The sequence below is a fragment of the Podospora pseudoanserina genome, chromosome 1 (genome assembly GCF_035222485.1).
Source record: "Podospora pseudoanserina strain CBS 124.78 chromosome 1, whole genome shotgun sequence".
Classification (NCBI taxonomy): Eukaryota; Fungi; Ascomycota; class Sordariomycetes; order Sordariales; family Podosporaceae; genus Podospora; species Podospora pseudoanserina.
Window position 1 is genome coordinate 5,225,395 of NC_085920.1, and position 20,390 is coordinate 5,245,784.

The 20,390-nt window shown below is 52.1% G+C and overlaps 6 protein-coding genes across 6 annotated transcripts; 5 read left to right on the forward strand and 1 right to left on the reverse strand.

Annotated features, from left to right (window-relative positions):
• Window positions 1-32: 32 nt before the first annotated feature.
• QC764_114860 (uncharacterized protein) lies at window positions 33-2,359 on the forward strand (the record flags this gene model as incomplete). The annotated part of the gene is made up of 4 exons (XM_062942739.1): window positions 33-467; window positions 533-1,472; window positions 1,529-2,055; window positions 2,114-2,359. The coding sequence occupies exons 1-4, from the start codon at window positions 90-92 to the stop codon at window positions 2,357-2,359; spliced, it is 2,091 nt and encodes a 696-aa protein (XP_062805738.1). The 5' UTR covers window positions 33-89.
• A 362-nt stretch (window positions 2,360-2,721) lies between these two features.
• MEC1 (serine/threonine-protein kinase M1) lies at window positions 2,722-10,582 on the forward strand (the record flags this gene model as incomplete). Its single annotated transcript, XM_062942740.1, has 6 exons — window positions 2,722-3,343; window positions 3,403-4,034; window positions 4,087-5,514; window positions 5,593-5,841; window positions 5,893-8,090; window positions 8,145-10,582. The coding sequence occupies 6 exons, from the start codon at window positions 2,722-2,724 to the stop codon at window positions 10,357-10,359; spliced, it is 7,344 nt and encodes a 2,447-aa protein (XP_062805739.1). The 3' UTR covers window positions 10,360-10,582.
• A 160-nt stretch (window positions 10,583-10,742) lies between these two features.
• QC764_114880 (uncharacterized protein) lies at window positions 10,743-13,194 on the forward strand. Its single transcript, XM_062942741.1, has 7 exons — window positions 10,743-10,964; window positions 10,987-11,208; window positions 11,438-11,573; window positions 11,635-11,739; window positions 11,806-11,959; window positions 12,014-12,774; window positions 12,832-13,194. Exons 2-7 carry the CDS (start codon window positions 11,190-11,192, stop codon window positions 12,839-12,841), a joined length of 1,185 nt encoding a protein of 394 aa, XP_062805740.1. The 5' UTR covers window positions 10,743-10,964; window positions 10,987-11,189; the 3' UTR covers window positions 12,842-13,194.
• Window positions 13,195-14,863: 1,669 nt separating this feature from the next.
• QC764_0017410 (uncharacterized protein) lies at window positions 14,864-15,759 on the forward strand (the record flags this gene model as incomplete). The annotated part of the gene is given in 4 exon segments (XM_062940007.1): window positions 14,864-14,890; window positions 15,036-15,268; window positions 15,287-15,553; window positions 15,735-15,759. The coding sequence occupies 4 exon segments, from the start codon at window positions 14,864-14,866 to the stop codon at window positions 15,757-15,759; spliced, it is 552 nt and encodes a 183-aa protein (XP_062805741.1).
• Window positions 15,760-15,761: 2 nt separating this feature from the next.
• Window positions 15,762-17,906, forward strand: QC764_114890 (uncharacterized protein; the record flags this gene model as incomplete). The annotated part of the gene is made up of 3 exons (XM_062942742.1): window positions 15,762-16,302; window positions 16,362-17,194; window positions 17,253-17,906. 3 exons carry the CDS (start codon window positions 15,762-15,764, stop codon window positions 17,487-17,489), a joined length of 1,611 nt encoding a protein of 536 aa, XP_062805742.1. The 3' UTR covers window positions 17,490-17,906.
• A 363-nt stretch (window positions 17,907-18,269) lies between these two features.
• Window positions 18,270-20,189, reverse strand: SRB4 (RNA polymerase II mediator complex subunit; the record flags this gene model as incomplete). Its single annotated transcript, XM_062942743.1, has 1 exon — window positions 18,270-20,189. The coding sequence occupies one exon, from the start codon at window positions 20,187-20,189 to the stop codon at window positions 18,270-18,272; it is 1,920 nt and encodes a 639-aa protein (XP_062805743.1).
• Between the last annotated feature and the right edge of the window lie 201 nt (window positions 20,190-20,390).

Genomic DNA, 20,390 nt, shown 5'->3' on the forward strand with positions numbered 1-20,390 from the left:
GCGCCGGCTAATCCCCGGTCAGCGACACAGAGGCCCATTGCGCCAATGATAGGCCCCCCCGTTATCGATAATAGCGGGGACCTGGGACCATGATGGCAACTGACAGCGTTACAGTCCGCCGTCAACGGGACGGGAGCTTTCTCATTGCGACAGCGCTCCCAGAACATAGCATCCTATTCCAACGTGCAGCTTACATTTTTAACCAGCAGCACCACCAAGGACGACATCTTGCCATGCTGGACACTTTCGAAATTCTGACCACGTCCGGAGTGGTCCTCTGGTCAAGGACTTACGCCGCTGTCAGCCCATCCGTGGTCAACAACTTCATCAATGACATCTTTATCGAGGAGAAGAGTTCAGTTGCCGGCGCAAAGAACGGCGCTTCTGCCGCTGAGAACCCTTCGTACAAACATGACCAACACACTTTGCGCTGGACCTTCGAAAAGGAATTGGGCATCATTTTCGTGGTCGGTAGTACCTTGAGGGGCAACCTTTTCTACCCCTGAATTCAGCTGACCCTTTTGTTTGCTAGGCCGTGTACCGTTCTCTGCTCCACATCTCCTGGATCGATAAACTGGTCGACAACATCAGGGCTATCTTCGTTGGCCTCTACCGTGACGAGTTAACCAAGCCGAATACCACCATCGTCGAGTGCCTCACCTTTGACCAGTATTTCGACCAACAACTTCGAGAGCTTGAACAGGCCGGTGGCAAATCGGACACGCGCGCACTGAAAAGTGAAGTGTTATCCGAAGATACGGGCGATGAACCTCCCTCCCCACCAAACAACCGCGGCCAACAAGCCTTCCGCGGGGTATCACCAGGCTCGAGTCCAAATGTTTCGCGCCCAGGTACCCCCAGCGCAAGCCATCTGCTGGTCGCCAAGGCTGGACCGGGGGCGAAATTGTCCAGAAGAGCGAGAAAAATGCAGAATACCACCTCAGCTCCAGTATCGTCTGGTGACGAAGGCTCGGCCAGGAAGGCCAAGGCCAAGCCAGTGAAGCGCGGGAGGAAATGGGATGCCGATGGGCTTGCTGATGAAGACGATGGTGTTCAGCTTGACTACTCGGTTCCCACCCTCACCAGTGATAATGAAGCTGAGCCCGGTGCGAGACCATGGGCCGTAGAAGAGGTGGACGCGTCGACATGGGGTTCCCAGACCAAGGGAAAGTTTGTCCTGAGAGACTTGGGCGATGAAGTCAACTCGATTCTGGCTGATGCCGATGCGAAGAAGAATGCTGCTACCAAGACCGACGCGCCTAGTGGTCTCGTAGGCACTGGTCTCAGTGCTATCGGAGGGTTGTTCAGGAACGTGGTGGGCGGAAAGGTTTTGACAAAGCAAGACCTGGATAAGGCGATGAAGGGAATGGAGGAGCATTTGCTCAAAAAGAACGTTGCGCGCGAGGCGGCGATACGTCTTTGCGAGGGTGTTGAGAAAGAACTGGTGGGGGTGAAAACTGGCAGCTTTGAAAGTGCGTTGTGCCATCCTTCAACCCAGTCATGTCAGACCATGCTAACCTCGGTACAGGTATCAACGCAAGGATACAGAAAGCTATGGAGGCTTCCCTGACGAAAATGCTTACACCAACATCATCACTCGATCTCTTGAGAGAAATCGACGCGATTACCTCGCCTTCTGCGACATCGCTCCGCAAGGCCCGGCCATACGTCATGTCTATCGTCGGTGTCAACGGCGTAGGCAAGTCGACAAATCTCTCCAAAATCTGCTTCTTTTTGTTGCAGAACAAGTACAAGGTTCTCATTGCTGCCGGTGACACGTTCCGTTCCGGTGCCGTCGAACAGCTCGCTGTCCACGTGCGCAACCTGAAAGAATTGACTACCCGTGAAGGTGGCCAAGTTGAGCTGTACCAGAAGGGCTATGGCAAGGATGCCGCTACTGTGGCCAAGGATGCCGTCGCGTATGCGGCACAAGAGGGATTCAACGTGGTTCTCATCGATACCGCGGGGCGTAGACACAACGACCAAAGATTGATGAGCTCCCTGGAGAAGTTTGCCAAATTTGCGCAACCAGACAAGATTTTGATGGTTGGCGAGGTACGTTTCCTTTTCTAGATGCTATTGATCTTAACACAGATGCTGACTCGGTCTATAGGCACTTGTCGGCACAGACTCCGTTGCTCAGGCCCGGAACTTCAATGCGGCTTTTGGATCTGGTCGTTCCTTGGACGGGTTCATCATCTCGAAATGCGACACCGTCGGAGACATGGTCGGGACTTTGGTTAGTATCGTACATGCCACCAATGTCCCGGTTTTGTTCGTCGGCGTCGGCCAACACTACTCTGATTTGAGGAACTTCTCAGTCAAGTGGGCTGTTGAGAAGTTGCTGAGTAGTGCATGATTCCAGGTTACCAACAGCCTTGAAGACGTAGTTTAGTTGGATTATCGATACATAGACATTAATTGCTGTAATACTTGACCTTTGATATCTGTGAAAACATGGAAACTGATGCTGATTTAGGGGTAAAAGAAGTCGAAAGCAAATTCTCATTAGGGTTAGGGTTCCAAGGAGTTGTTGCTACTTGCTCTCTGAAGTGAAAGTCAATTAAAGAGCTGTCACGTGTCCACGCGGCGCCACGCCTTTGGACCCCCCGCGACGACCGCGTTCACTTTCAACTAAGCTTCCTGAACACCAAAACACCAGGGTCCCGCCTCAAGTCACTCGCTTTCGGTCTGATCACGACCACGCCATGCCGAGGCAATATGACACCCGACTCGCGCGGCAGGACTGCCCGGTCCACACAGCATGGATTTAGCAACAATACGCTCCCCCATGGAGCACCCCCTCCATCGACCCTCGCTGCCCAGATCGTAGAGAACATCTCGTCGACATCGCGAAAGTCGCACTTGAGCGACGCTTCGACCGAAGAACTGAAGCATCTTCAGAGTCTCGTGGAAAATTACAACGCCAAATCCGAAGACATCAAGACACCAGCAGAGCAAGTCGAGTACAATCATCTACTGGTGTACATGATCGGATCTGTCTCTCTCAAAATCCTTTACTGGGACGACCCATTTTCAACCCAAGAGAAACTACACGAAGGCGCCATTGCAGCTTTTGGCTTCCTAAGAACCACTTTAACGGAGACGCCTTCCGTCTTGAAGTGCGCCACCGACGGGACGAAATACCTAAATATGGGCGAGGAGCCTCTGTGGCTATGGATATTTCCACGACTGCTCAAGATACTGGCACATAGGAGGGCGCGGGCTATTACTGGTCAAGTTGAAGCACTCTTCGATTACATCCTGGAGCTTGTAGAGGATAATGTAGGAATTTGGGACCTCGGTTTGCCGCTTATGCAGTACTTCCGTGCAATCCTTAACAGTAAGCCTACCTCTAATGTTCTTGGATATGGGAGAACAAGCCCACTAACCTTCCATTAGGTATTCTTGACATTTTTGACCCCAATTCCTCGACGACCAGAACTTCTCCTCTCCAAATCGAGCTGCCCCCAAGCGCATTTTTGAAATCAGTCTCTGAAACCCCGATCCTGAATTGCACATTCCCTCTCCAGGGTGAAGAAAATGCTATCCACTTTGCTACCAGCCTTCTTTCAATCATCCAACGCGCCATCATTCCCGGGCCTGAGGCCAATATCTCTGTTCTTTACGGCAATCATACCATCTGGGTCTTGGATCTTTTCCAGCCGCTCAGTCTCCTCGTGGCAACTTTGCCAGTCCCCTCGGAGACTAGGGTTTCGAAAATTGTTCAGATGTCTCTTGAGTTGGCAGAGGCATACAACGAACTTGGCGCCACGGATGCAATCTTCAAGCACAAGGCTAATGCCACTCTTGCTTTAGTATGCAACAACGTGATCAAAAATCCCCAACAACTACTTACCCAAGGCGATGAAGGAGTAGATGCAAGGCGCGTGATGTGTCTTGCTTTTGTTCATCTAGCAAAAGCTGCCATTGCTCATGCACCAACATCAAGTCTTATCTCTTGTGGTCTTTTTGGGATTTCAAAAGTACTGACGATGGAGAATGCTGTCATTGGGCCTGATACCGATTTCTCAGTGAGTAAAACAATATGACGTTGATGCTATAACTACGCTAACTCAAACCCAGCGAGCTGTTGAGCTTTTGGCGCAAGCAACCGTAAACCCAGCTTTCAAGGGCTTTACCGCTGAGATTCAAGCAGGCAACTTTGTGGATGCAGCACTGAAGCAACAGGTAGAAAAGCTTTTGGCCAAGAACAATCCGCCACAAGCATCCTCACACCCTCCACCGAAACGTAGGAAAACGGACTCTTCATCAGTGGCGTCCGGAGTTCTGGGTGATATTCATAGGCGACTCTGCCAGCTACTCGAAACAGATCCGGAAATGGACCTCGGAGATATCTTGAACCACTTAGCGGACGCCTACCCTCAGCTTAGCGAGGCTGATCAGTGCTGGCTTATTGAACTTATATCACGTCTGTTCTGCGCGGCAGAGAATACATTGACAGTTCACAAACACAGCACTCCCTCGACTCTCAAATTCCGGTGTTTGTATTGCTCTGGTACCAGCAATATGACACCGGTCTCAGGTTATGATGCGGATATCAAGAGCCTCGCACTAAGCTCTTTCAGTAAATTAATTCTGTTGCAAGAATTTGTCGAATCCAGGCGGCCTCGTATCTTTGCGATGATAGCTCTTCGACGAATAGCTAGGCACGTACCGAATGGGGAGTTTTGGGACAATGGAAAGTCGGCTCCTGGGAAGTGGTGCCTACAATCTCTGAGCAGCTCGGTCAGAGAGCTTCGTATTGCTGCTGGACGGGCGTTGCCCATTTTTCTTGCCAATTTCTCAGCCACCGAGGTGGATAACAGCGTTATCAAAAGAAACACGGCCCGTACTATCGGACTTCTCAAATCAATATCTGACCAAAACGTCATCTCCTTGCAGGAAACTTGCATCATGGCATGGGGCCAAGTTGGGCGAGTGGTGGCGGACACGGAGTTGAACCTCGTCCTCGTCAAACTGGTCGAGTATCTCGGGCACCACAACATGATGGTATCAACCGTTGCGTTCAACGAGATTATGAACCTCGCGGAATCTCATGATGTGGCAATTGCCAGCCTCTTCCGGCCTTTCTGGCCAAGTTTGGCGTTTTCAGTCGTTAAGGACCTCGTGTCAAGGCCACAGACCACACAGCTGGTTGCTGAACTTCTTCAGATAAGCGTTCATAACCTTTTGAAGATGTTGCAAAAGCATGCGTTGCCGTGGTTGGTTCTCGGCAAAAAACGCGAGGTCATTCAAAAGATTGCTGAAGCAAGGGGTGAGAAGGACTGCTGGCAGCCTTGTGTTGATGCTGAAAACCTACCGTCTATACTTGCACTTCTCCTTGTACAAGATGTACCGAACGTGGAATCGTACGCGATGGAGCTGCTTCAACATACATCTGCGCATCTTAACAAGTCTCCCCTGGTGGATTTACTTCGAACGGGGCCCATGATGATTGCTTTAGAGTTGTTCAAATATGCCGCCGCTGCGAACGACGATCGAAAGCCCCAGGTAAGGATTCTTCAGGTTTTTGTTTTGTTCCTTTTCTTTTTTGGCTATCTTGAGAGCTTCATGACTGACAGTTACTAGGTACGAACAGCACTTGTCACAATGGCGAACCTGATCACCGGAACGCCAAAGGACAAAAAGATGAGCAGGACAGATGTTATCGGGCGCTTTCTTCAACCCTATGCCTTGGGCGTCGCTACGCGGCTAGTCGAGAACATTAATGATTCTCACAATGTGCATCCTCCTCCACAGGAGCGAAAATTGTGCATTCGCGCAATGGAGGTAATGATTAGGGTGTGTTCTTCATACGCCAGCATTGCCCGTACCCAAGTAAGTAAAGCAAAGCGTCAGCTTGCGAGACTTTCTCTAATATATCGACAGATATCGGCTTGCTTGGTGACTGCGCTGGCCCACGATGAACTCCGATCAGCAGCCTTTTCATGTTGGGCATCTATGCTCACGTGTATGGAGGACACCGACCTGGAAGTACTACTCGAAGCGACTTTTTACCTTATCAGGTTCTACTACAGTTCCTGCGATGAAGAAACCAAACAATTCCTCAAGTCTCTGTTGCAAGATCTGCTTTCTAAGAACAGACAGATCATCATGGAGTACTCCATCAAGCTTCCCTCGCTCGGTGAAATTGATGAGCTGCGGGATATCAGTGAGGAAGTCGAAGGCCTTCGTCCGCGCTTGACGATCAAGGAGACCTTTGCCGTATTCTCACAGCGTTTGGCCCATGAAAACCCCGGTGTTGTCGAGTACGCGTTGACTGAACTGGTGCCATATCTGGAGAAGCACCAGGAATATCTCCAAACCTCAGCCATTAGCGAACGTCCGGATGCTATCCTCACAACCTTGACTCGTTCAATCTTGGACTGTTCGGTCAAGTACAACGGATGGCAACCATGTATTACGCGGTCATGCGCTGAAGCTCTCGGGCTCATAGGTTGCTTGGACTCCAATCGTCTGGAAACTACGCGGGAGCAGCAACACATTGTCGTCATTCACAACTTTGAGGACGCAAGCGAGACCACTGACTTTGTGGCCTTTGTGCTGGAGAATGTCCTGGTCAAAGCCTTCCAGTCGACAACCGACACCAAATTCCAGGGATACCTCTCTTATGCCATGCAGGTTCTCCTCGAGAGAACCGACTTTAAAGTTGCTTTCCAGATGGCTGGTGAAGGAGAAAGCGAGCCGGTCTATAGGAGATGGCTCGCCTTTGCGGAAAGCACTCGCGAAACCCTTATCCCGCTTTTATCTTCCTCCTTCTTGCTTGCGCCTTTGCCTAAGCAGTCCACTGAATACCCGATCTTCAAACCAGGGAAGAAGTCATATTCCGCATGGCTCAAAGCTATCGTGTTTGATCTGCTGCGCTGCACTCAGAACGCTTTTAGTGAGATGATCTTTGAGCCGCTGTGCCGGTTGATCAAGGTCAAAGATCTCACGGTTACTGAATTTTTGCTGCCTTTTGTGGTCATGCATGTCATCCTGGGTCAACCGGACTCTTCGGTGTTCAGTCCAAAGATCAAGGCTGAGTTGTTGGCTATTCTGAAATACCACCCGCCAAACACAGCCTCGTATGTCGAGAAGGAGCAGACAAAGCTCTATTACCAGGCGGTGTTCCGCATTATCGACTACTTCAAGAGATGGCTGCAAATTAGGAAACTGAAGGCGACCACGCCAAGGGCCCAGAAACAGGTCGCCTGGGTTGAGGATCTTCTCGACTCTCTCGATCCAAAGTTACTTTCGCAGCGAGCTGTCGATTGCGGTGAGTATGCCAGAGCTCTTTACTTTCTGGAGCCGCACCTGGAGAATCTCGATAAGAAAAAGCCACAGGAAGTACGGGAAGTCGACGAAGACTATCGGTTGCGTGACACTCTTCAGAACATTTACACGCAAATCGACGACCCAGATGGTTTGGAAGGTGTCTCGGCTCATCTGGGCACGGTCACTTTGGACCAGCAAGCCCTCAACCATCGGAAAGCTGGCCGCTGGACAGCAGCCCAGACATGGTATGAGATTCGACTGGCGGAATCCCCCGAGGACACTGATATTCAGGTTGATCTCCTCACCTGTCTCAAAGAATCAGGCCAGCATGACGTTTTGCTCAACTACGTGGAGGGCATGAAGAGGTCTCCAGCGACGGTCAACAGGATAGCGCCCTTTGCGGTGGAAGCCTCGTGGGCCACAGGGCGGTGGGAAACACTGGAGAAGTACCTTGGGCTTTACAATGCAGGCGATGTTTCGGAGGTTTTCGATCTTGGGGTTGGGCAAGCTTTGCTTTCGCTGAAGAAGAGGGATATGGGGGGATTCAAGGAGCATATCCAGATTTTGCGGGACAAGGTGGCGGGGTCAATGACTTACTCGGCGACGTCGTCGTTGAGGGCTTGCCATGAGGCTATGCTGAGATGTCATGTGCTAAGCGATCTTGAGATGATTGCTAGCAATAAGGCTTTGGAAGGTGACAATCAGGCGGTTCTTGCGACGCTGGATCGGAGGTTGCAGGTGCTTGGTGCTTATGTTGGGGATAAGCAGTATTTGCTTGGTGTGAGGAGGGCGGCTATGGAGTTGATGAGGTATGTTAGCCCCTGGAGTCCTGATGCTGGAGCTTGGGTTACTGACTTTTGCAGACCGAAATATGGCAACGAGGATATATCGGCACTCTGGCTCCTGAGCGGTAAGCTGGCGAGGAAGGCCGGCTCCATGCATCAGTCGTTCAACGCAGTGCTGCATGCTCAACAACTCGGCGATGCTTCTGCTATCATTGAGAACGCTCGTTTGCTGTACAAGGATGGACATCATCGCAAAGCTATTCAGATACTGGAGATGGCGATCAAGGAGAACTCCTTCGTCGACAAAGCAGTTGGACCCGTTCCTCCGAGCTCGGCCAGAAGCCAAGAGTCCCATCGCAATATGTTGACGGCGACAGCGCAGCTTCTTTTGGCCAAATGGCTTGATTCCACCGGCCAAACGCATGCGGGCGCATTGCGGGCACAGTATCAGCAAGCAGCCAAGACGCATTCACGCTGGGAGAAGGGTCATTACTACCTCGGGCGTCATTACAAGAAGCTTTTGGAGTCGGAGAAAGGCCTGGATCCGGAGCAACAGAGTGATGAGTACATCACTGGAGAGACAGCCAAGCTCGTCATTGAGAACTATCTCCGTTCGCTCAACTTTGGGTCAAAGTACATTTCTCAAACCTTTCCCCGAATTCTGACGCTATTCCTGGAACTCGGATCTCAGGTCAACAAAACTCCAGACGGCAAGGTGACGTTTTCCAGAGAATTGTACCAGCGACGACGTGACATTCTCACTGAGCTCTGCGCAAAATTCCACAAGCAACTGGAGACCATGCCTGCATATATTTGCTATACATCCTTGCCTCAAATCACTGCCCGGATAGGACACCCAAGCCCGGATGTCTTCAAAGTACTGGAGGACATGATTGTCAGGGTGGTGAACGCCTATCCTAGGCAGGCCCTCTGGAACGTCTTCCCTTTCATGGCGAATCCCAGCAGGCAGCCAAACGACCGCCAAAGGAGGGCAATCAAGATATTGAACACGATCAAGACGTCCAGCCCGGACATTAAGGCGTTTTTGAGAGCAGGGGAGAAGCTAGCCGAACAACTGCTCGTGGCTTGCAACAATGGACACTTTCAGAGCAACAGGACAACGACGGCGAGCATCACTAGGGATTTGTTCTTTAACCACAAGTGCACGCCTTGCCCGCTGGTCGTTCCGGTTGAGACCAGTTTGACTGCCACGTTGCCGACTTTGACAGACAATGTCAGGAGGCACAAGCCATTTTCTCGGGATGCTGTCACGATTGAGGCGTTCCTTGACCATGTCTTGGTTTTGGGGTCACTGGCAAAGCCACGGAAGTTGACAGCCCGTGGATCAGATGGCAAGCTTTATGGTCTACTGATCAAACCCAAGGACGATCTGCGTACAGACCAGCGCCTAATGGAGTTTAACTCGCTCATCAATCGCTCGCTCAAACGGGACGTGGAATCCAGCCGAAGGCAGCTCTACATCAGGACATATGCTGTCACGCCCCTCAACGAAGAATGCGGCATCATCGAATGGGTCGACGGGCTGAAGACATTGCGCGAAATTTTGCTGAGCATCTATAGGGGGAGGAACATCTCGCCAAACTACACCCAGCTCGCGCAGCTGATGAAGCAGGCTTGCGCCGGGGACAACAACACGCACATCTATACCGAGACGATCATCGGGATGTTCCCGCCCGTGTTGGGGGAGTGGTTCGTCTCGCAGTTTCCCAACCCTTCGTCTTGGTTTGCGGCGAGGCTGAAGTACACGCGGTCGTGTGCGGTCATGTCGATGGTGGGGACGATTCTCGGGTTGGGTGACCGGCACGGAGAGAATGTCTTGCTTGAGGAGGGGAACGGGGGCGTTTTCCACGTGGATTTCAACTGTCTTTTTGACAAGGGGAGGACGTTTACCCAGCCCGAGTGTGTGCCGTTCAGGTTGACGCACAATATGCAGTATGCCATGGGGGTGTATCGGTATGAAGGGCCGTTTAGGCACTGCAGCGAGCTGACGTTGAGAATACTCAGGCAACAAGAGGAGACGTTGATGAGTATTTTGGAGGCGTTTATTTATGATCCCACGCTGGATCTGCAGAGGGGGAGCAAGAGGACGAAGGAGGTGATCAAGTTGAATCCTACGAGCGTGGTGGCGAGCATTAAGAGGAAGGTGGAGGGGTTGCTGCCGGAGGAGAGCATACCGCTGGGGGTGGAGGGGCAGGTGGATATGCTGATCAAGGAGGCGACCAACCCGAGGAATTTGGCGGCGATGTATATTGGGTGGTGTCCGTTTTTGTAAATCCTTGGATAAAATATGGGATATTGTATGAGCGGGGCGGTGGTTATGAATAGCGAGTTTTTGGGAAGGTGAGCATAGCGGTTATTTAAGGGGTGTTGGTTTTAGGAAAGTATTTAGATGGATAGTGTTTGTAGAGATTGGTGATATCTGAGTCAATGGATTCGTTCTAGTTGACATAACTTCTATCAGTCTGTTGCGTTTCCTCGAAATAGCAAATGACACACTCGACCTTCACAATGCAAACAATCATCCTGGAGGACCATTCCCAGATTGTTGATGACAGCGGGTTAACCCCTGAAATCCAAACAAACGGCGGGTTGGTTGGTTATTAATGATCCCTCAGCCCGCCTAGCGCAACACAACGCTTGGGCCTGGATTTCACCGTTCATTCCACACTCCCGCCAGATAGGTCGTACCTTCTCTCCTCGCAAAAAAGAACTGTGGAACAGCTGAGATTTCTGCCTGGTTTTTCCAACTTTTTTCATTGACGGTCAGAAGAAAGCCTGTCTCGATTTCCTTTGAGAAAACTTTTCACCTCTTTTCCAGAAATATTTCTGGCAAGCTTTGTTGTGTGTTGAAATATTGGTCGGATCGACCCATTCACTGTCTACAGCACGCTCTCGCTAAGCTCACCGTCTTCTATCCAATCTCACCCACTCAGCAACGCGCAACAGACGCGTCTATCTTCCGGTCTTCAACACGACAGAGAAAAGGGAGCGATTGAGAAGCTATTCTGCAGCGATTCGGCACGTTTTCTGCTTTGAATAGAGGATTCTCAACAATCTCGGCAATCCTAACAGAATCGGCTTGATCACTGAAAGTCGGTCAAGATGTCTGGTTATCGTGTTGGTATGTCCTTCTCTTGATGGTGCATCTCTTCTTTCCTATCGCATGATGGGTTTTCACCATTGTCAGTCTGCCTTGGTCATACCACATTGCTCACGAGATGCTCTTTTCCAACTTTGACATTTTACCTCTTGTCATTTTGGATTCATCAGAAGCCAACCTCGTCGACGTCACTTTCCTTCCACCTCCACTCCACCCCCATCGTATTTAACATGATCTAACCCATCCACAGAGAGAGCCACTACCGGCCGTGCCGGGTGCAAAGACCCCGTCTGCAAGAAGGAAAACATCAAGATTGAAAAGGGCCAGCTCCGGTTTGGAGTCTGGGTGACCATCATGGAGCATGGGAGCTGGGCCTGGCGTCATTGGTATGTCTAATTATATCCACCCCTTTTCTGCTGGAATTGATGTCCTAAAGAATTCACACAGGGGCTGCGTCTCTGGTGAGACCATCTCCAACTTGCAGGAGTATCTCAGCAAGGACAAGAACGGTGAATACAACTGGGATATGCTTGATGGCTGGGAGGAGTTGGAGTAAGTTTGACTATTGTCTGGTGGTAATGTGGCGGTTGGGTGTGGAAAACTAATGAAGCATACTAGGGAGTACCCTGATTTGAGACAGAAGGTTCAGAGGGTTCTTAACCAGGGACATATCGATGCTGAGGATTTCAATGGCGACCCCGAATTCAACGTTCCTGGACAGAAGGGAATTCGCCTGCGTCAGCCCCGGAAGAAGAAGAACGCTGAGGAAGAGGTGAGCTGCGCTTTGCCGGGGGTTGGTGTTAACCGATGGCTGACCGTGATATAGGAGGGCAATGGAGCTGAGGCTGCAGAGACTCCTGCCAAGAAGCGTGCTGCTAAGCGTGGCCGCAAGAAGGCTGATGAAGACGAAGCTGAGGCTGAAGCCGAGACCGAGGCTCCTGTTGCGAAGAAGGCTAAACGTGGTGGCAAGAAGGCTGCTGCTGCTGCTGTTGAGGACGAGGATCAAGTTTTGGCTGATGCTGAGCCGGCTGAGGAGCAAGAGAAACCCAAGAAGAAGGCTGCTCGTGGCAAGAAGGCTGTTGCTGCTGTTAAGGAAGAGGACGAAGAGGAAGCTGCGCAGCCCAAGAGAAGAGGTGCTGCTCGTGGCAAGAAGGCGGCGCCTGTTTACAAGGAGGAGGAGGAGGAGGAGGAGGAGGAGGAAGACGAGGATGAAATTGTTGAGAAGCCCAAGCGTGTTGCCCCTGCCAAACGTGGAGCTAAGGGGAAACAGGCGAAGGAGCCTGAGCCGCAAGTTGAGCCAGAGTCCGAGGCGACACCCGAGGAGGACGAGGAGGAGGTTGTCGAGAAGCCGAAGCGTGCTGCTCCTGCCAAGCGTGGAGCTCGGGGCAAGAAGGCGAAGGATGCCGAGCCTGAGCCTGAGGTTGAGGCCGATGCGGAGGTTGATGCTGCGCCGGAGGAGGCCGAGGAGGAGGCCGAGGTTGAGGAGAAGGTCTCTCCCAAGAAGCGAGGAGGCCGGAAGCCCAAGGCCAAGGCTGCCGATGCCAATGGTGAAGCTGCTCCTGCCCCAAAGAAGCGTGGTAGAAAGGCGTAAGTTTTTTTTTTGCAGGGTGTTGCTTGATGGGGACTGATGCTAACTGTCAGCAGGGCTGCCTAAAGTTGATGTACTCAACACACTTTACCCGTCAACACTTGATATATATATTTTTTTTGGCGAGGCAGGTAGTGGACCTTTCTTGTTGGCACAATTTGCTGGGTTCATTTTTTTTCTTTTTCACAATGAGCTCTTCAATGCGATGATATATGGCTTTGGCCCCTCAGAGGAGGAGCTATGGTTGCTACTACAGCACCGGCCACCGGATTTTATTCAAAGCAGGAAGAGCACACAGAATTTGGCGGCGGCATAATACCTGGGTGGGTGTATCATACTGTTTTTTTTCCCCTACTTTTTTTCTTGTCAGAGTAACCCATATGTTTCCATGGGAGGAAATACATTGTGATCATCTGTAACTGATTTCATTGTGTGCCGATCTGCCATCTGTCATTTTTATCATCACTTGGCCGGGTAGCTGGCTGGGTCAACGATTTTTGACCTGTGCTAGGTGCATGTTCGGGATCTACAGGAACAAAAAAGAACAATATGAAACGAAACAGAAGTGGGACTCTTTTTTCGTTTGAGAGGGGAGGGAATAAGTACACTATGGGTTTCGCTAATCTGAGCGGCGTGGTAGGTTGGTCGGATTCATGGGCCGAGCCGAAAGGGAGGGGGGATCATTTGTGCCGTAGAAGTGTGTGTTGGACTATGTTTACTCTCCTATCATGATGAGGAGGGAAGGGGGGCACAGTTCTTTTGAGACAGCCAGTCCGGATCTCAAACTGCATTATATTGATGTGGATTCAATATGGTTTGGTCATGATGGGCGGTTTGAGTGCATGATGTTGTGCTTGCTGCTGCTCGATTTCGGAAGTTGGATGATTGATGCCCAAACTACGACGATAAAGTTGATGATCTGAATCGAGATGTTCTCTGAACTTCCATTTTTGCCCCTTAGGCATCGAGACTAAAGCTCGTGATAATGACATCGGCATTTGTCTGCTCTCGTGTGATGCGAAAATGTCGGCAAGTCTAGTCACGGCTTGTCTGCTAGTGTTAGAATGGACAGGATTTCTGGAAGAATCTCGTTTGCTGCCGAATATGCACTATTGCGTCACCTGTCTTGGAGGTGTGGGTGTGGGTGAAAGATGTCTTGGATTATACACGAGACTTTTTGGGGTAGGTAGGTGGGGGGGCCGATGGGCGAAGCTACGTGAAACGGGGATTTTCTCAAGTTTTTGAACAGAAAAAAGTTGGTGTTTTGGACAGGGTGTTAGAGAGATCTGTTATAATGAGTTTGTTATATGAGAATTCGGTGAGAGACGCCGGGTTGATTCGAAGCAACTGTAAGTATCCGGTGTTGCGGACGAAAGTGAATCGATGATGTATGACCAGGCTTTCGTCCATGGTGGGGTTATCTGCTGGAAAGGAGGGGCTGGGGGAGAGTGAGGGGCTGCAATTTTATTTGCTTGCGGCCATCATGATAGTAGTGTAGGTAACACTGATGAGATGACCCAATTGTGAGAGAGAACATAGCGCTTCTTCTAGCCTGTTCGTCTTGTCTCAATTTTTCCCCAGTCATCGGCGTCACCAGGCCAGAGACATCTGATTGTTGGCCCGCATTAGTCCGGCTGGCTGAGTCTGCCATCCGGTGGGGGTGCTGTCCTGCTGCGACGTCCCTCGTGCCTCTGGAGAAGCTTGTGACGCCTGTGTCACCGACGGGCTTTGGTCTGGACTGGTTGTGACACTTTACCGCACACCTGCAGAGGGATCTGGTGAGGTTGATGGAGGATTGCGAGGGGAGAGAAGACATCGCATATTTGAGAAACATCGAGATAAAGCCTAGTAGACACAAGAAAACACAGTGCATTCGATAGCAGCATACACTGTAATGGCGGGTAAACTGCCTACTAGCGCACAGTGTCAAGACGCCGCAACGGCTCGTGCCAACGTCTGTGGACCCCACTATAGATTGGGGATCTTTCAAAGCGTTGGAAAGTCAACAATCAAGACTCTCCCACGGCCTGACCGTCATGCTTCATCAAACATCGCCGGTAGTCATGATATTCATTCCTTACAGACACTATGAATGAGCCCAAAACCAGGCTGATTGTTGGTTACATAAGTTGAAAGGGAATGTAGGCGCCGATCTAGGCGCACTAGACTAGCTAAGGCGCAGGGAAGCTGTGGGATGACGACGTTGGTTTGAGCCCAAATTAAATCCCGAACAATTGGCTGGCACCGCCAACCAGGCCAGACCCTGAAACTCGTCGTCAGTCAGGCCCAGCGGCAGGGAAAGCAGTTAATACCCAGAGGCTGGCCAACAGGCCCGCCCGTCTCTGCAACGACTGCGACCACTCTCTGTTTCCATTCTCGAAGCATCATCTCAGTTCTTAATACCGGCCCAGGCCCCGTGGGCTTCTTCTCCGGCTTCCCACCACCCTTCACCTCATCCGTTGCGCACACCATCGACCATTTCCATTTCCCACTGTGAGAAGTAAGACCTAGCCGACCACCAAGCCGAAAAGTGACAAGTGAAGAGGAGAAAAGGCATAAGCCTGGTTTGTCTGCCAAGTTCACTGGTCAAGATTGGTCACTGCCTGCGTTGGACCCCGCCTTGGCTCACACTTGGCCACTCTCAGTACAGGAGTCCTCCAACCCCCCAGAGCCGACCAACGTCACAGCCTCGAGCAGGCTGAACACCTTTTCCCACCGCACAATCTCCAGGTTTTTCTGCGGAAAGTCCGGGGACATTCGCAACTTTGGCTCTTTCAAGTTTTCTACACACTCTTGACAGAAGACTAGCTCTTGTTGTGTTTCAAGCCCATCTCACGACCCCGCCTTCTCAGTCTCTGTGACCCAGCGGTCTTGAGTTCTTCCATCCACCTCCACCCGCCAGGTCAGCATACCCCGCTCCACCGCTAGGCCGGCCAGAAAAGCTCACCATCTGCCACAGAAAGAACGCACCAAACACCAAGTAACAATGTCCAGCAGAAGCCGTGTCGAGTTCGACGAGCGCGAGTACGTTCGGGACGCACCTCCTCCTCGTCGTGCCCCCGTCCGTGAATATGACGACTACCGTGACCCCGCAAGGGTCCCCGCTTTCATGTTGCGGGAGGAGAGGCCAAATCAAGCCGGCCAGTTGGTGCTCAGGGCAAGAGAGGTCGAGACCATGGAGCGCCAGAGGCCGAGATCTCCCAGCCCGGAGATTCGGATGAGGGAGCGCATTGTTCAGCGGGCCAGAAGCGTCAGCCCAGGCCCAAGGCGAGTAGAGGAGGATATCCGGATCCGCCAGGTCGAAAGGACACGCGAGCCCAGCCGGGCCCCTTCGGAGAGAATTCGCTATGTTGAGAGGCCCCGTTCCCCATCGCCTTCGATCCACGAGCGCATCCGCATCACAGATCGGAGAGAAGAGCGCCGGAGCCCAAGCCCGGCTCCTCCGCCGCCGCCGCCGCAACCCCAGGTCATCAAGGGCCCAACTATCGAGAGAGAGGTTATCACACATTACCGCGATATTGACCATGGTGAGTCATCCACTACGGCTGTCATCCCAAGCTGAACTGGTTGTACTAACTCATCCTAGGCATGGTTGTAGCCCGCCCGCCGTCGCCTCCTCAGCGTCACGAGCACCGTGATACTGAGATAGACATTTATACTAATCGCAAGGGTACCACCGAGGTGGACATTCACAAGCACACCCACTCACACAGCCGCGGCCGGTCTGTAGAGCGGCCCTCCCGTCCCGTTGTCCACGCCTACGAGGACGACCTGGTGGTCTCCACGAACAAGCACCTCCATGTGGACATTGAGCGTCGCCGGAGCATCTCCCGTGGCCGTCGCGCTCACTCGGCCGCACCCCCTGTTATCGACTACGACGACGAAGCTTACGAGATCAAGTCCCGGATCGATGCGCGCGGCAAGATGGGCGAGGCCTGGAACGGCATCACCAAGGATTGGACCATCGTCGATGTGCCTCCCGGAACCGAGCGTGTGCGCATGGATGGTGCCGGTGGCGCCTCTGCTGAGGTGACATGGCAAAAGTACAGCGGTGTTCGGCGGGCCAAGTTCATCCCTGACCGTGACGAGAAGAGCGTTGTTTCGGAGACCTCCACCACTATCTCGGACGCCCGTGACCGCAACCGTGACCGCGACATTGAGCGGGAGAGGCGATTGAGTGTGCAGATCATTGACAAGGACCGCCGGGATCGTGACGATTATGAGAAGATTACCGATCGCCGTCTCACCATTTCCAAGTCGAGGACGAACTCTCCTGCGCCGCCTCCCCCCCAGCAGCGTCGCAGTGAGACCTGGACTGAGATCACCAAGGACTTGGTCTGCCGTGAGGCTATTCAGGAGATGGGCTATGAGTATGAGGAGACTGAGTACTTTTACTACATTATCGACTTTTTGGCTCACGTAAGTTCACATTCACCTTTTCTACATGCTGCCGATAGATTACTAACGCCCTAAACAGGAGGAGGTTGTCCGTCTTGTGAACCTCTCGGACCGCATCCGCCAATCCCGCAAGGACCGCGCCAGAGAGATCCAGTACGAGCGCGAGTGGCGCGATGAGTGGGAGCACCGTCACCACCACCACCACAGCCACAGCCACAGCAGCAGCAGACACCGTCTGGATGACGAGCGCGTGGTCGAGCGTGAGATCATCTACGACAGCCACCGTCACCCAGGCGGTCGCCAATATCGTTACTAAAAGCCCGGCATGATACGACTTTGGTGACTTTGGGGATGATGAATCACTGATGATGATGAATGTGTGATGACGTCTTGCTGTTATAGAAACTTTTTGTTTTGTAGTTTCTGGAAAAGGATGATGATGATTGTGTTTTGGATGATACCAACCACCAATGCATGGTTAATAATGAGCTTGAAGAGTTGACCAGTGGTCATTGTCATGGAAGGAGACAAGAAGTGGATGGGGGGACTTTTGTTTTTCTAGCTTTGGATATTGTTTTCATGTTGGTCTTTTATCATGGTCATGTTTTGGTTTGATGTCTTGCGAGTTTTTTTGGTTATTTTTTAACGACTTTTATGATTACATACATACATTAACTAGCGAGTTGTGAAAAAAAGAGAGAGAAATGCTTTGAAATATCTAGATGATCCTTGTGGTGACATTTTTGAGAGAAGGGACTTGACATTCGTTCCAAAGCATGAACCTACATCCTCTTGAGACTACAGAGTTATGGCATGTTTTGTAATACAGTGAAGATTTGTGTCCTTCCTCGTATCGAAGTCTGCGCTATTCTATTGACTTGCCGAGCCAGTTTTCCACCATAAATACCAGGCCTCGCAATCCCACTTGTTGAAAAGAACAGACCGGAAAATGGTGTCATCGCCAACCCATCAGAAGAGGATCATTCGATTGAGAGGGAGGCAACAACACCTTCGCTAGAACGGTACCATTCACGCCGCCCTATTCTCATCGGGCCGACAGAACGTAGCCCAGAAAAGCACCCATCGAGCACGACAACTAAGTATCAAGACAGCTAGAGAGCACCTGCCTGACCACATCCTCCAGAGCCTCACCCGCCGGACTCCCCAAACCCCAAACCCACTGCCTGCTGACCTTCTCCCCCCCTTCCGCAAAAGCCCCAGTCACCTTCAACTCAGGACCACCCTCACTAAAGGTAAACTCAAACCCGATCCCAAAACCCCCCGTCTCATCCACCAACCCCTTCTCATCCGACCTCGTAGCCCACCTCGCGAGACCCTCCTCCCCCGAAGAGGAGTTCCCTTTCAACCCCTTCAGCACCAACATGGAATGCGCCGTCAACGCCCTCGGCACAGCCCCGTTGATATACCACACCGCGTCATTAGCATCAAAGTACTCGTCCGGACTGGGCGGAAACACGCTCTGCAGCGGATTCCCACTCCCCGGCTGCGACGATGGCGGTGGCGGTAACGTCCAAACAGCGAAACGAGGGCCGTCAGACTGGGGAGGTTTGACCATCACCCTCAGTCGAGACTGAGGCGTGATGTCCACGTCAAACTCCACCGCTGGAGGGCTGTACAATACCGGGCCGATATTTTCCGAGTCAGCTGCCGTGCCCGCGCCGGGTGGTGTGCGGACCGGCGGTTCCCTCACGAGAACTGAAGCGGGCAGGCCGGCGGAGCGTAGAGCCTTTGAATAGGCGAGGAGATGCTGGATGAATTGGGCGATGTTCCTCTCGTGTTCGAACCACGAGACGATAGGGCCGAGGAGGGAGTACACCGGAGCCGAGGTTTGAACCGCGTTCCTGTCCTCCCGCCTCCTTTCATTGATTTTGTGGGCGTGGGAAAGCTGTAGGGCCAAGGCTAGGCTCAACGTTTCGGCGACATCGTCTTTTGGTCTTGGTGAGCCTGCTGTGTCCTTTGCATTCTCTTCCTCCAACGAGGCAAGCTCGACCGACATGGTCGAGGTTGGACTCATGGCGTACGTGACAGAAGATCTGGACATCCGCACATTGCGGCCGCCGAGCGTTCTCGCTTCTCTGTTGATTTCATGCCACAGCTCTTGAGCAAAAATGGTATTGCGTGCATCCTTGACACGGTCGACAAGTGTTGCGTTTTCTGGCAACGGATCCGGCAACGACGATTGTCCGACAACCTTGTCGTTCTCGAGAATCCTAACGCGTATGCGCCGAGATCCACCGCCCCTTCTTCCGAGCTCCAACTTGACGGACCCATCGTCGGCTCTTCTCAGCGGTGCAATCCCGCTGTTCTTGAACTCTGGGGCGGCGTTCAAGAAGCCAAAGCTGACACACATGGTTTGTGGTTCCTGAGCCATGCGAGCAACTCTGAAGCCGGCTTCCTTGACTGTGGACACCTCGGCCCAGTACTTCTCCTCGGCCTCGATCTGGTGTTCTAATCTTGACTGTGCGGGCTTCGCCATGCTAATACAATTGTCCAACGCCAGGTATCGTTGGCCTATAGCTGTCATTCTCATCTCCGTCTCTCTTGACTGGGCCAGGGCGGTGGGCGCTGCGAGCATGGTGGCGCCTAGGGTACCGAGACCAACAGTCGCGCGTGTTTCTTGGCTGAGTGTGCTGGTAGCTTGAGTCGGCATCTCCCTGGAGATTAGCAGGGAAAGGAAGTCGAGGGCCCAGTTTGATGTTGCCAGGGCAGCTTGGGTTTGTTGAAGGAGTTGAGCCCGTACGGCGTTAATATCCGGGGTTTCGGTCGACTCCTCAGCCTCGGTCTCGGCAGGTTCCTCGGCCTCATTGGAATCGGTCATTTCAACATCATTCTGGCCATCTTTCTGTTCAGCAGCGGCGGCTTTGGCTCTTCGAGCTGCTACCATGACTTGGATGCCGCCAGGTTGTGAGCGTGCCCGGGCCCAGAATTCAGCGATATTTTGAGGGCCCCTTGGCTTCGCCGCTGGCGGTTGCAGGTTAAAGGGTCGGTCGTCCATAATGGCGACTTTATGAGGTCCTCTTTATGATGAATGAAAATGTGCCATGTGCCTTGGTGCTATGTAGAATGCTCTTATAACTGGCGATATGATGGTTGTTGATACCTGCCGTTGATGTTCACAGTTGGCGGTGGAGTGTGCACCAATGAAGAGTTAGTTTGTTGCCTGAAGCGGTTAGCGTGGAAGCTGCGGAATGGGGGT

Coding starts and splice junctions, on each gene's coding strand:
- QC764_114880 (XM_062942741.1), top strand. Junction 11,574..11,634: donor AGCTGGGCCTGGCGTCATTG/GTATGTCTAATT, acceptor GAATTCACACAG/GGGCTGCGTCTCTGGTGAGA. Junction 11,740..11,805: donor GATGGCTGGGAGGAGTTGGA/GTAAGTTTGACT, acceptor GAAGCATACTAG/GGAGTACCCTGATTTGAGAC.